The 13,261-nt window shown below is 40.5% G+C and overlaps 1 protein-coding gene across 2 annotated transcripts; it reads right to left on the bottom strand.

The window, feature by feature from the left end:
- Window positions 1-2,506: 2,506 nt before the first annotated feature.
- Window positions 2,507-13,068, bottom strand: LOC139387854 (torsin-1A-like). Of its 2 annotated transcripts, none has more exons than XM_071134152.1 (5): window positions 12,676-13,068; window positions 8,308-8,573; window positions 6,234-6,409; window positions 5,404-5,531; window positions 2,507-4,045 (listed from the first exon to the last, which is right to left on the bottom strand). In XM_071134152.1, the coding sequence occupies exons 1-5, from the start codon at window positions 12,863-12,865 to the stop codon at window positions 3,801-3,803; spliced, it is 1,005 nt and encodes a 334-aa protein (XP_070990253.1). In that variant the 5' UTR covers window positions 12,866-13,068; the 3' UTR covers window positions 2,507-3,800. The 2 variants fall into 2 exon arrangements, with proteins under 2 accessions (XP_070990253.1, XP_070990254.1); XM_071134153.1 differs by lacking the exon at window positions 12,676-13,068 and adding an exon at window positions 11,787-12,082.
- Between the last annotated feature and the right edge of the window lie 193 nt (window positions 13,069-13,261).

Here is a 13,261-nt window from a genome sequence, read left to right as displayed (position 1 = left end):
TGGCGACAATTGCAGCCTCGAGTCTATACTTGGGGAGTTTCTCCCATTCTTCTCTGCAGATCCTCTCAAGCTCTGTCAGGTTGGATGGGGAGCATCGCAGCACAGCTATTTTCAGGTCTCTCCAGAGATGTTCGATCAGATTCAAGTCTGGGTTCTGGCTGGGCCACTCAATGAAATACAGAGACTTGTCCCGAAGCCACTCCTGTGTTGTCTTGGCTGTGTGCTTAGGGTCGTTGTCCTGTTGAAAAGGTGAACCTTCGCCACAGTCCGAGGTCCTGAGTGTTCTGAAGCAGGTTTTCATCCAAGATCTCTCTGTAATTTGCTCCGTTCATCTTTCCCTCAATCCTGACTAGTCTCCTAGTCCCTGCTGCTGAAAAACATTCCCACAGCATGATGCTGCCACCACAATGCTTAACCGTATTGGTGCCAGGTTTCTTCCAGACGTGACGCTTGGTATTCAGGTCCAAGAAAATTCAATCTTGGTTTCATCAGATCAGAGAAAATAGTTTTTCATGGTCTGAGTCCTTTAGGTGCCTTTTGTTAAATTCCAAACAGGCTTTCTTGTGCCTTTTACTGAAGAGTGGCTTCCGTCTGGCCACTCTACCATAAATGCCTGATTGGTGGAGTGCTGCAGAGATGGTTGTCCTTCTGGAAGGTTCTCCCATCTCCTCAGATGAACTCAGGAGCTCATTGGGTTCTTGGTCACTTCCCTGACCAAGGCCCTTCTCCCCCAATTGCTCAGTTTTACCAGACTGCCAGCTCTAGGAAGAGTCTTGGTGGTTCCAAATGTCTTCCATTTAAGAATGATGGGACCTTTAATGCTGCAGACATTTTCTGGTACCCTTCCCCAGATCTGTGCCCGACACAATCCTGTCTTGGAGCTCTACGGACAATTCCTTCGACCTCCTGGCTTGGTTTTTGCTCTGACATGCATTGTCAACTGTGGGACCTTATACAGACAGATGTGTGCCTTTCCAAATCATGTCCAGGCAATTGAATTTACATCAGGTGGACTCCAATCAAGTTACAGAAACATCTCAAGGATGAGCAATGGAAACAGAATGCACCTGAGTTCAATTGCGTGTCTCACAGCAAAGGGTCTGAATACTTAGGTAAATAAGGTATCTGTTTTTTAATATTAATAGATTTGTTCAAATTTCTAAAAACCTGTTTGCGCTTTGTCATTGTGGGGTATTGTGTAGATTGTACTCATCAATCTTTAATTTAATCAATTTTAGAATAAGGCTGTAATGTAACAAAATGTTGAAAAAGTCAAGGGGCCTGAATACTTTCCGAATGCACTGTACATATCCCAACCATAAATCATGCATTACAGGCAATACATCCGCTCTGAGCTAAAGGCTAGAGCGGCTTCTTTCAAGAAATGGGTGTTGCAGAAGTAGTATGTAGACAACTGGGCTGTGGCTTTCCTGTTTCAATGCTAAACCACTCTGTTCCAGAAGAGATACTGATGATACCTTTTAAATGTGATCGCTCAATGTATTTTCTCAATAGAAAGGATCGTTTATTTGAATTGATTTTGGTTAAATACCATCCTGTTGAGGTGATCTGCTCAGATCTGCTTCTCCAGCCTAATATCTCTGACTGCCCCAATGGGAGGGGTCTCCAGGAGACAGAGGTGTTATGGGGCGACAGCTTCACCTGCTCTACTTCACCACAGTACCCAGGAGGCTCCTTCCTTCTCACTTTCACTGGCTCCACAAGACCCTAGACTCAGCCAGCTGTCAATCACTCTGCTGCCTTCCTCTTCCCTGCTACAGATTACTTCCACCAAAGGAACTACACCGGTGTTCATAAAAATTAATTTTTCTGTCATAACTTGAGTTCCACTCCCTCATTGTCACAGGTAAACTGAACATGGAACTAACTTTTTGACTTTGTCAATATTGACAGATTTCCACAGATGCTTAGATTTGGGGCTGTTTTCTTCGTGTCTAAGAGTAGGAGACTGCTAATCTAAGATTAGATCCCCACTGTCCATGTAATCTTATTCAACATGGTCAAAAAAGCTAAACTGATCCTAGATCACATTTGCTGATGATCAATCCCCCCATTTTGTGTTTCTATTGCACCAACCTTGACAGCTTTCACCATCAGACTGGTCGTAGTGCTACTGCTGTTTGTGATGACCAACGTCATGAAGGCCCTCAATCTGTTCAATACCACCAGGAGGCAGAAGAGAGAAGGGGTAAAGAGTGTGGAGCTGACCTCCCTGCAGGCCAGGATCCGGAGAGGTGAGAAGAGCTTAAAGATATTTCACTTCTGGACAAGATCAGATAAGCCTACAACCTGTCTATTGACTAAAATCACAGCTAAATTATGGTCTCGCATGAATATAACACCCAAAAAGGCTTAAATGAGCAAGCTAGAATGCTTTGAGTGTAAAATGTACAAATATGCCTCCTTTGATGTCCTGACTTAAACGTAGTAGTTCTTACATTACCTTCAAAACAGTTTGATATTTAATTTACTCAAACGAAACCGATTTTTCCCCATGTAAAAACATTTTAATGAAAAATTGTGAACATTCTTTCCTGTAATTATTTTGTGCATTGTTTAGACAGGGAACAGTATGCCAACTAAGGCATGGTATACAGTTATACATAATCTACAATTGTTTCATTGTGGTTAAGTTAAATTAAAACAAATTACAATTGGATTTACTTCATTGCAGACATTTAATCAAGATGGAATGTTGGACTACTCAATTAAATGATTTAGGACAAATCTGGATCAACCTTGAAAAATGTGTCATAAAATTGGTGAACTGAACGAAATACTTGTATACCCACAAAGATAAACTTACAGCAGATTTTGAAATGTACACAATGCTTCTGGTGAATGAGTAGGCAAAATTTCTGCAAGTTTTAAGGCAGATTTTTCTATGTTTAGGTATTGGTAAACTGGGTACTAACAACAGAAATAAAATAAACAATTAATGGGTATCCAGTGAACCACAAATACACAATATTTCAGTTGCTACATTTTCAATGACAATTAAAGGGGCAAGCGGAAATAGTTACAGCCGTCCAATTCTTATTTCGAGTAACAATATGTACCCATTGTTTCTTGAAGAATATAATCATCACATTGATCTCAGACTGCGAGTCCTTGAATCCATCTGTCGTTTGGAGAGTGGTGACATTTGTCCGGCCCCAGCACCCCTCAGATTGAAAACAAACCATGAGTCAGGGCTGCCATTTGGCTGAAAAAATGGATTTAGAGATTGTAACTTTAAAACCACATTTGTTTCTAATACACAACTCATTTTCACTTGCCATAGTTCATGTGCAGCAGAATTCCATGAAAAAGGAAATCATTATTTGGAGATATTCATTCACAGAATATGTCAGGATCAAGCACCTTGATTGGTTAAAAATTGCGTTTCCCCTCAGTGTTTTTTCTCTCTCCTTTTAAAATTTGCCCTCCTCTCTCGCAGTAGTCCATCTTCAGGGAGAAATGACATCAGAAAGAGACCAATTATGTCCTCCACATGGTTGTGTTGAAGTTGGGAGACCTGATGGGCAGGTCATCATCCTCTGAGTTCAGTCACTGACTTCCTCACTCCGACTGGCGGAGATGTTCTCATTAAGAAAGTGCACACAGTAGAGTAGATGGTAGACAGACGAAGTAGCTGTTCCCTCTGAGATCGTCTACATTGCGGTCAACAACTGCAGACAAACTGATCAGACCTACAAACCATCCTAATTACTACTCATTATGATCAGATCAGTCAGTCCGCAGCCGCCGGCAGCAACGTAGGCGATCTCAAACACGCACTACGTGTAGTAATCTAGCTTGCCACCGATGGTCTTGCAGCCCTTGCCGGAGAAGATCTTCTCACTCTTGGGGAAATAGACCAAGTCTCTGGCCATCTGGTCAACCACGTCCTGGTCAGGCTTCAGGCCCTTGGCGGACATCTCTGCCATGCCACACAGCAGCACGTGTCTGTACTCCAGAGGCAGGAAGGGGACAAAGAAGTCAACTAGGTTCTTGTCTATGAGACTGGTGTGCCACAACCCACCTACACAGGGAAAGGGAGGGAGGGGGGGGGGGGACACAGTCATAAGATGGGCAAGAAGAAGCTACCACCAATTGCTTACCCAATCCTCTCAGATGTACACAAGTGCCTAGGGGGCAAGGAAAGTCAAAATGGGCAGGGGCAAGAAAGGCAGATGGACAGAATATAGACATCACAGGTCATCTTTGTATTGAAGGTAGGAAAAGTCGCCAATAACATCCCCAGTCTTCAAACCCCAGCTGTAGTAACAAAGTAGAAAATCCTGACATGTGATCTGTTTCAGGAAACTAGGCGTATGTCGCGGGTCACTACTTCACATGAGAGCCATTTGAAAGTAATATATATATTTATTTATTTTTTTGCAGAAATGCCTTCTGGAACATGTGAACTTTCATGTGCCTTAATAAAAATGTTATGCCATCTGTAAATATGAATACAATTGTTAAATTACGAGTCTAGTTGGTTTAGCCACAGAAAAAGCAGCAACCTTCCTGCTAGCCACGATTGTGTTGCTCTCCACTCTGGAGGACAGAGTTTTGAAATCATTAGATTATGATAGCTAAGGAGATGCAGAAAACACCGGTCTCCGGATTACATCTTCGAACTAAGGGCAACCATGGCATCCGTGACAGGGAGAAGTGTCCAACCATGATGTATAAAGGTAAGAGACCAGCTAGCTACATTTTCAGACATTGCACGTTTCTAATTTTGACAAAGTCGTTTTTATTTCAAGTTAAAGTGTACTGTTAGCTAGCTGGCTGGCTCGCTAGCTAACATGTATGATCTTATTATTTTGTATTTCAGAGCCATTTGCTTGGTTAGTTATTGCCCAATGTTAGCTAGCTAACATTGAACCTGGTTGGTTAGCTGCCTGCAGATTCATTCAGGGTAGTAACGTCATGAGTTGGGATTATAGTTAATTGTTTAGCTAGCTAGCTACATGTCCAAACAAAATACTCCACTATGCAAGTGCCCATTTTAATAAAATGTCACTGCCACAACTGTTAGCCAGTTAGCTTGGATGTTTGACCACTGTTAGGACTGAATGCTCAGATCAAACCTTAAAGAGATTGGTGAAGCTAAAGCTTAAGAGGGTGTGAACAATGCTGAATGGTTGTAGACAAAGAACTCTCCAGTATGTACCAAAACATTCCAAGGCCATTTTCTCAAAAGTGAGGTTACAAGTTTATCAAATTTCAAAGCATAGTTACTTTCCCATTGTTCCTCAAATGCAGTGTATGATATACAATTTTGTAGCTCTGTGTCTCTGCTTTCAATGTAAAAGATCAGTATGAATAGAGTTACCAAAGTGCATAAGTTAGGCTTCAGCCCTAAAGAAGGACAGCAAAGAGGTGGCTTACTCTTCTTGTTGTTGAACACGGACAGGGAGAGAGCTGGTTCTAAGTGTTGCAATTGTATCTCCTCTCGGTCTCGACCTTCTTTCCAGAAGTCCAGGGCCACCTGCGTGATGTGCTCTCCTCCAGCGTTGCTATGGAGATGAGCAAAACAAACTAGTAGATATTAAAGTTACCATTTCCTGGTTGCTAAAACTAATAGTTTGCCTAATTTCAGTTGGTCTACACTATACTAGCTTATATTGTCACAATCATTGTACCATCTAAACCACTGTGAAATATATTTTCTACAACTAATAATATTGTCGTTTCAGCTGTTCGAAGCTGGAGTACAAAACTGAAAGTAAGAAACAAAAACAAAACTTGTGAATTGGAAGCATAGAAAGTAATCACTTAACAGATCTACCGCTTCTTAGACATGCTTTCAAGTAGAATTATAGGTCTATAACTCACATTTCTATGTGAATTTGGTCAGGTCACCCATAAAAGTTGCATATTGCCACTTTAAGCTGGGTCCAACGATCTTTTTCTTCCTCACTGGTCCAGACATGGGGTAGTTTATAAATGCATTAGGTTCATGTGTGGTGATTTTATTTGCTAAATAGAAAAAGCTGAAGTAACTGAACTTTAGTTTTGGGAGCCGTATCTGATTCACAGCTGACGCTTAGGTAAGTAAAAGCATGGTTGCTACAACGAGTCGTTAAGTTGAGTGAAAGATAGGATCATGGATGTCTAATATATTTGGACTGTAAATACAGTTTAAAAAAATAAAAAAAGTATCCAAAAACACTACATGAATTCTTAAAAATCACACACTGCTATTCTGTCTGCCCTACCTGAGGAAGATGAAGATGGCTTGCCGGTAGGAGACCCCGTCCAGATTTTCGTAGTAATCCAAGTAGGGCTTTATACAGTCGATCAGGCCAGGGTGCATCTTGTCCATCTCGTCAAAGATGAACATGGAACGTGGGCAGTTGGTAACGTTGCCTTTGACCCACTGCTGCAGCTGGGACTGAGGGATGGTCACAGCAGTAAAAACACAGACTTATCTACAGCAGTGAAGATATATTTTGCGGATATGCTGTAAGATATATTTTTTTAAACGCAGATATATTCAAGGCTCTTCTTTATTTTTTACTATTTCCTACATTGTAGAATAATAGTGAAGATATCAAAACTATGAATGAACACATATGGAATCATGCAGTAACCAAAACAAGCGTCTAAATATCTAAATATATTTGAGATTCTTCAAAGTAGCCTTGATGACAGCTTTGCACACTCTTGGAATTCTCACAACCAGCCTTTTTTAATTTATTTTTATTTTACCTTTATTTAACTAGGCAAGTCAGTTAAGAACAAATTCTTATTTTCAATGACGGCCTAGGAACAGTGGGTTAACTGCCTTGTTCAGGGGCAGAACAACAGATTTGTATCTTGTCAGCTCGGGGATTTGAACTTGCAACCTTTCGGTTACTAGCTCTAACCACTAGGCTACCCTGCCGCCCCAGCAGTCACCTGGAATGCATTTCAATTAACAGGTGTGCCTTGTTACAAGTAAATGTCTTTCCTTCTTAATATGTTTGACCCAATCAGTTGTGTTGTGACATGGTAGGGGTGGCATACAGAAGATGGTATTTTACCAAATTGGGCCAAGTCCATATTATGGCAAGAACAGGTCAAATAAGAAAAGAGAAACAGTCCATCATTACTTTAAGACATGAAGGTCAGTAAATCCGGAAAACGTCAAGAACTTTGAAAGTTTCTTCAAGTGCGGTTGCAAAAACCATCAAGCGCTATGATGAAACTGGCTTTCATTAAGACTGCCACAGGACAGGAAAACCCAGAGTTACCTCTGCTCCAGAGGATAATTTCATTATAGTTAACAGCCTCAGAAATTGCAACCCAAATACATTTTCAGAGGAGACTGCATGAATCAGGCCTTCATGGTCGATTTGCTGCAAAGAAACCACTACTAAAGAACACCAATAATAAGAAGAGACTTGCTTGGTCCAAGAAACACGAGCAATAGACATTAGGCCGGTGGAAATCTGTCCTTTGCTCTGCTGAGTCCAACCGCCGTGTCTTTGTGAGACACAGTAGGTGAACGGATGATCTCCGCATGTGCGTATCCCACCGTGAAGCATGGAGGTGGTGGTGTGGTGGTGCTTTTCTGGTGACACTGTCAGTGAGGGCTATTTGACCAAGGAGAGTGATGAAATTATGCATTAGATGACCTGGCCTCCACAATAATCCGACCTCAACCCAAATGAGATGGTTTGGGATGAGTTGGACCGCAGAGTGAAGAAAAAACAGCTAACAAGTGCTCAGGATGTGTGGGAACTCCTTCAAGACTATTGGAAAATCATTTCAGGTGAAGCTGGTTGAGAGAATGCCAAGTGTGCAAAGCTGTCAAATGAAAATGGTGGCTACTTTGAAGAACCTAAAATATATTTGGATTTTCTTAACACTTTCTTGGTTACTACATGATTCCATGTGTTATTTCATAGTTATGTCTTCACTATTATTTTACAACGTAGAAAATAGTAAAAAATAAAGTAAACCCTTGAATGAGTAGGTAGCCAAACTTTTGAATACTGTACATCCTGTATCATATAGAACCCTCCTTCATTCTTCCCATCTAAGAACCCTCCTTCATTCTTCCCATCTAACCAGGCACCGATTTAGACCTGGGACACCAGGTGGGTGCAATTCATTATCAGGTAGAACAGAAAAACAGTAGTATTCCAGACCTCATAGGGTAAGATTTGAATACCACTGATATAGAATATGCATAAGAGTTTTTTTTTTTTTTTTTTTTTTTTTTTTTACAGCCTAATTCTCCATTGAGAATTTCCCTGCCACAGTTACTGGGGATTACATTTCAATATAACAAAATACTTGCTTTACCTTATAGTTCTCAATCTGACTCAGATGAGGGAAGTGAGCTGTAGAAACAAACTGATGGATGAAACTGCTGGCCATGCCCTCCTTGTAGAGGTTTTCAGCTATCAACTGGCTGACGAAGTTTTTCCCTGTGCCAGTCCAGCCATGTAGAGAGAGCACCAGGGGCTTTTTAGGATTTTTATTGTTCATGAATCCCGTTACAGCTTTCTGGATGACTCTGGAGGCAACATGTTGACCAAACAGCTTCCGATCTAGGGCCACTTCCAAACCTGATGACAGGGCAGGAGTTGATTATCAAGTGTCAATGAATGGGATGTGCTACGAATACACCACCATTATTTCTATACTAATCATAGGTGGTTATCTTAACGTGATTAGTTACGCATGTAGGACACAACTGCTAAGTAGGCTAGTGGTGCAAGGGTCAGCTGCTTGTCCACTCGCACCCACCCGCAATTGCAAATTACCCTTCCACCACCACCATTCACATATGTGAAATTTAAAATCTGAGGCCCGCACTTGACCCTAACCTGCTAATATAGAAAATAGGCTAGTCAGATGGTGGAAGGGTTTTTGTCAGGGGTTGAAGGATATTTTTTTGCCTGATTTATATAGGCTGTTTCTGCTTATGATTTCCAACATTTTGGTAGGTGATTTGTTAGTCAACTTCTGGGCCTATAATTAGATACTTGCAGCTTCTTCTCTTCTGTCATTATATGTTGCCCTGAAAGACTAAACAAACCCTTGCTCACCAGTGAGGTCATAAATCGACAGAATTAATGCATTAATTTAGTTGACAGCAGTAAAGTTCTCGGTCATCTCTGCTTCTTTCTTGGAGCAAATATGTTTAGGGATCGGGAAGAAAATGCAATAACAAAAAAATTAAACGTGGAAGACTATGTTTAAAATTTCAGTTTGACCGGTTATAAGGAAATAGAAAGCTGTGAAAATGACCCAATATGTTTCTGATAAGATTTCAGTTTGGCTTGGATGCATCTTTTATGTGGTTGAAATACTTTTAGCTTTCTGATGCTGATAAATATAGATACCGTCTGTGAAGGTGCTAACGCATTCTCTCAAGATGCTGAATGAAAGAAATCATATTTTTCCACTCCTGTTCCCGAGTCAAAATTGTGCCTACATTTGGTGTATCATTTTACTGCAATAAATGCTTAAATTCTGCAGGAGTTACTTTTAAGGCTATGTGAGAGGTTACACATTTAAGTGTCCATATTTCCGTTTCCATTCTACCCATCTGAACAGTAGCCTAGACTACAGTTCCCTTGACGTGCAAAGGCCTATTTGAAGTCCCTGTCTTGTGACTGTCAAATGTGTATAGTGCCTCACAATCATAACACATTAAATAGCAATCTAGCATCCTCTTTTACCAATTCAAATCTTTAGCAAACACTACTTTTCAGACCCTCCCTTGTTATTTAACAACTTTTCTCTTATTGAATTAAACTCAGACAATTGTACGGTTACATACATACAATAATGTGATTTTTGTGGATAGTTAGATTAATATAATAGTTTGATTGAAAAGTTTACATGATTTGCAAGAAGGATTTCCCTAATAATCCTGTTTACATGGACATCTGAAATTGGGGTAATATGATAAATACAGAAAAATCAGAAATCAATTTTGTCAATTTATTAATCGTCTTTTGTAACGGGTCCGTCTGTTTGTAACGCGCCCATTTGTTTGTAACGTGCCCATTTGGGGATATCTGATAGTATCTCAGATTGTCTTAACTCAGCCCCACTAATGAGCTGTGGAGCTTCTCAAAGTAATTTTTCTTCACCTTAAAACAGCAAGTAAACAAAGAAGTTTGAATATCAATTTTGAATGACAATAGGCCCTCAAAGAATTTTTACAATATTTCCAGCTCTCTCCCTTTCGATAACCAAAACAAAAAATGTAATGCTCTGATCCGGTGGAATAGTTATAAAACACCTGATTACTTCTTATCCCTTGCACAAGAAGCCTACAGCTGTGTCTGTCCCGAGATCACTGGCACTGGAAACTGAGGGCCCAGAATGTTTTATACAATGTCTCAAATTTGCTAGCAGGAGTTTTGGAGCGACCCAGTTGATAGTTGATTCAATGTCTCAAGATCCTTGCAGACAGGCCATGCCTAGCCAATGTAATTTATATGATATTTATTTTTATTTTCTACCTGCAAGGCTGAAATGTTGTTGGCTTTATGTAGGTTATTATTACATAGTTGGCAAATGGCAATAAAAGTAACTTTTAGATTTGTATAATTTTTATTAGATTGAATGTAGATTAACCACAGACAATGATTCAGACAAAGATTATTATACATGCAACTGTTCCACAAAAATGTGCATATGGAAATCACAACTGGCACGCAAATTGGTAGAAATGGTAAGAAACTGGCACATTGATCTCCGGCTCCCTTTGAGTCATTTGTGTGTGTTTTTTTAATCAAATAGCGTGCTTAAAGCATCTGACTAGTTCAGAAAATATAGTTGATCATGGAAAAAGTTGTAGAAATGTTGATTAATCGATTGGTCGGGGGAAAAAAAGACAACTCTTGGTCAGGGACAGCCATTGTAGAATTACCTTTAGATGCCCCCCAAAAAATGAGGGAGGACCCCCTGCCAGGTTATGGCCCCCTCACTTCTGCGCCCCTGATGTGAACTACTTCTAAGAGGCATATAGATAACTGGCCAGGCTGTTACACAAGCCTGCCGCGATCGGGAGTCCCATAAGGGCGGCGCACAATTGGCCCAGCGTTGTCCGGGATTGGCCGTCATTGTAAATAAGAATTAGTTCTTAACTGACTTGCCTAGTTAAATAAAGGAAAACATATATATACAATTACTCACTTCACTCGTGCCAAACTGGTAGGCTTGTGCTAACGGTGCGGATACATGCGCAGATCAAACACATTTGGAACGCCAGTTAAGGCGTTTAGATGTCCTTATAATTCTAAAGATTGCTCAGAAAACTAGGTGTTTATTTCGATTTTACGACTATTAAGATAAGCAGAGTAAGGTGTTTACATGACTATTGCATAGTCTGATTACTGCCTAGCCTACTAGTTCTTATTGGCTACGTCGATCCATTTTTTTGCCCGTTCCCATTTGGCGATTAGGATGTAGGCAATTTGGCGCGGGTACAATTAGGCCTTAACGCTGTTTATGCACCAACGCCAAATGGCCTCAAATAAATGACAAACTTCTATGTAGCCTGTAAATATAAACAGCACAAGACTGCTACATTCATGGATTTAAGGTATCGTTTTCTCAAGCCACCCGCACTTCATCCACCCAATATGTAACGACCCTTAAGTCAACCCTCGTTTTCTAAAGTAGGCCAACGGTATACTGGTGGAGATGGATAAGCAATTGCAAGATTAAAACGCAAAAGGACTGACTGTGTCTACATGATCAAATGGCCTAAGTAAACAGCGTTAACACACCAACCATTTAATATTTAGCTGTACACATACCTGTTGAATTAAAAGCAATCCATTTTGAATCGCAACTTTCATATACATAATTGTAAATTTTCCGCCCCACTGCTGCAACTCCCAAACCGACCACAAATGTGGTTGAGATTGGTTCGAACGCATTGACAAAAACACTCGATATCAATACATAATATACGAAATAGGCTTTGTATGTTGCTTTCATTTTAACTTCAAATAAACGTTTAGCGACCAAGTTTATAATTTAGGAACGAAAAGACGTTGAGTCCAAGTCAGCCATTTCCTCCTACGTAATCATTATGCGACACCAACACATCAGAAACAAAATGGTCGTCACCAGGAATACTAGTCGCAACTATGAAACTCGGATATTTCCGATTTACTAACTGCTATTCGTTTTCACGAGCAGTGTTCAACAAAACAACAAATCGGGCATTTCCGAGTTTCCTAGTTCCGACTAGCAAATGAACGCAGCATAATAAATGACTAAACCCCGCATATTTATACAATTTATGTTCTTACAATCGGATATTAAACACAACCCTACGTTTTATGTTCATACATTTTTACAATATAGCCCATTTTGACTTTGCTGGTTGTCACTCGTTACCACAGCCACAAAAGGGATCGCATTCAACATCGGCTACGTTCCCATGGTTTTCCACATGGATGTCATTCAGCATTTCAGAATTTTAAAGTTAAAACTGCAAATTATATTCAGAAAGCCTACAATGTTAAGGGACGAGGTGTTCTGGGTGAGCCAAAGAAATGCAAGTAGCCAAGTTAGGACCATAATACCTTTACTTACTACAAATGAGGGTATGTTCAAAAAAACCTAGTTGCAACGCCATTAATTGGAAAGGCCCCCCAAAATAAATGTTAACACGCCGGTACTAAATGTTCAACGTACCTGTTCTGTTAAAGGAGATCCACTCTGGTCTACAACATTCGTGAAAATAGTAAAACACGTTCTGGTAAGTTGCGAGGAAGCCGGTGAGAGCCGCAGCCATACCAACCGCTATGCTGGTACTGATAGGCTCAATCGCCGCCGTCGCAGTGATGTTCGACAACAGAAACCCCAACAGAAAAAACGGTCGCATCTTTGACAGTGTTTACTAGCTAGCTAGCGGTGTATATTTACCTAAACAAACTTGATTGCAGACTGTTAAATAACATGAGATACAAAATGGTATTATAGAGTATAGCCTGCGCGAGCCTCAACTCTGAGTTGAGCTTCTTCCTCTTCTATTACAGAATGGCGGTCCGCAACCCAACATTAAAGGTGCATGCTGCCACCTACTGTGCTTTAGTGTGTGGTCAATCACGGTTTACAACATTTCTAAATCCCCCTTTCTAATCCCCCTTTCTAACTCAGCATATAAATGACAGCCCTTGGGCTCAGAGTTCCATCTCTTCTGCCACACATCTGTCAAAATGGCTCTGATTTTACATTTGGCCTCACCTCTACCCAGTGGGAAATTAATACCAATTATATC

Source organism: Oncorhynchus clarkii, chromosome 29, assembly GCF_045791955.1.
Source record: "Oncorhynchus clarkii lewisi isolate Uvic-CL-2024 chromosome 29, UVic_Ocla_1.0, whole genome shotgun sequence".
In the NCBI taxonomy this organism is placed as follows: domain Eukaryota; kingdom Metazoa; phylum Chordata; class Actinopteri; order Salmoniformes; family Salmonidae; genus Oncorhynchus; species Oncorhynchus clarkii.
Note: the sequence above shows the minus strand (reverse complement) of the source record. Positions and strands in the feature narration are given on the sequence as shown.

Bases quoted from the DNA above. Each gene is read 5' to 3' on its own strand.
- LOC139387854 (XM_071134152.1), bottom strand. From the start codon at position 12,865: ATGCGACCGTTTTTTCTGTTGGGGTTTCTGTTGTCGAACATCACTGCG. The intron at 5,532-6,233 runs GTAGGGCAGACA...TCATCTCCATAG, and splicing joins GCCATCTTCATCTTCCTCAG to CAACGCTGGAGGAGAGCACA. The intron at 4,046-5,403 runs GTAAGCCACCTC...TTCCCTGTGTAG, and splicing joins CGTGTTCAACAACAAGAAGA to GTGGGTTGTGGCACACCAGT.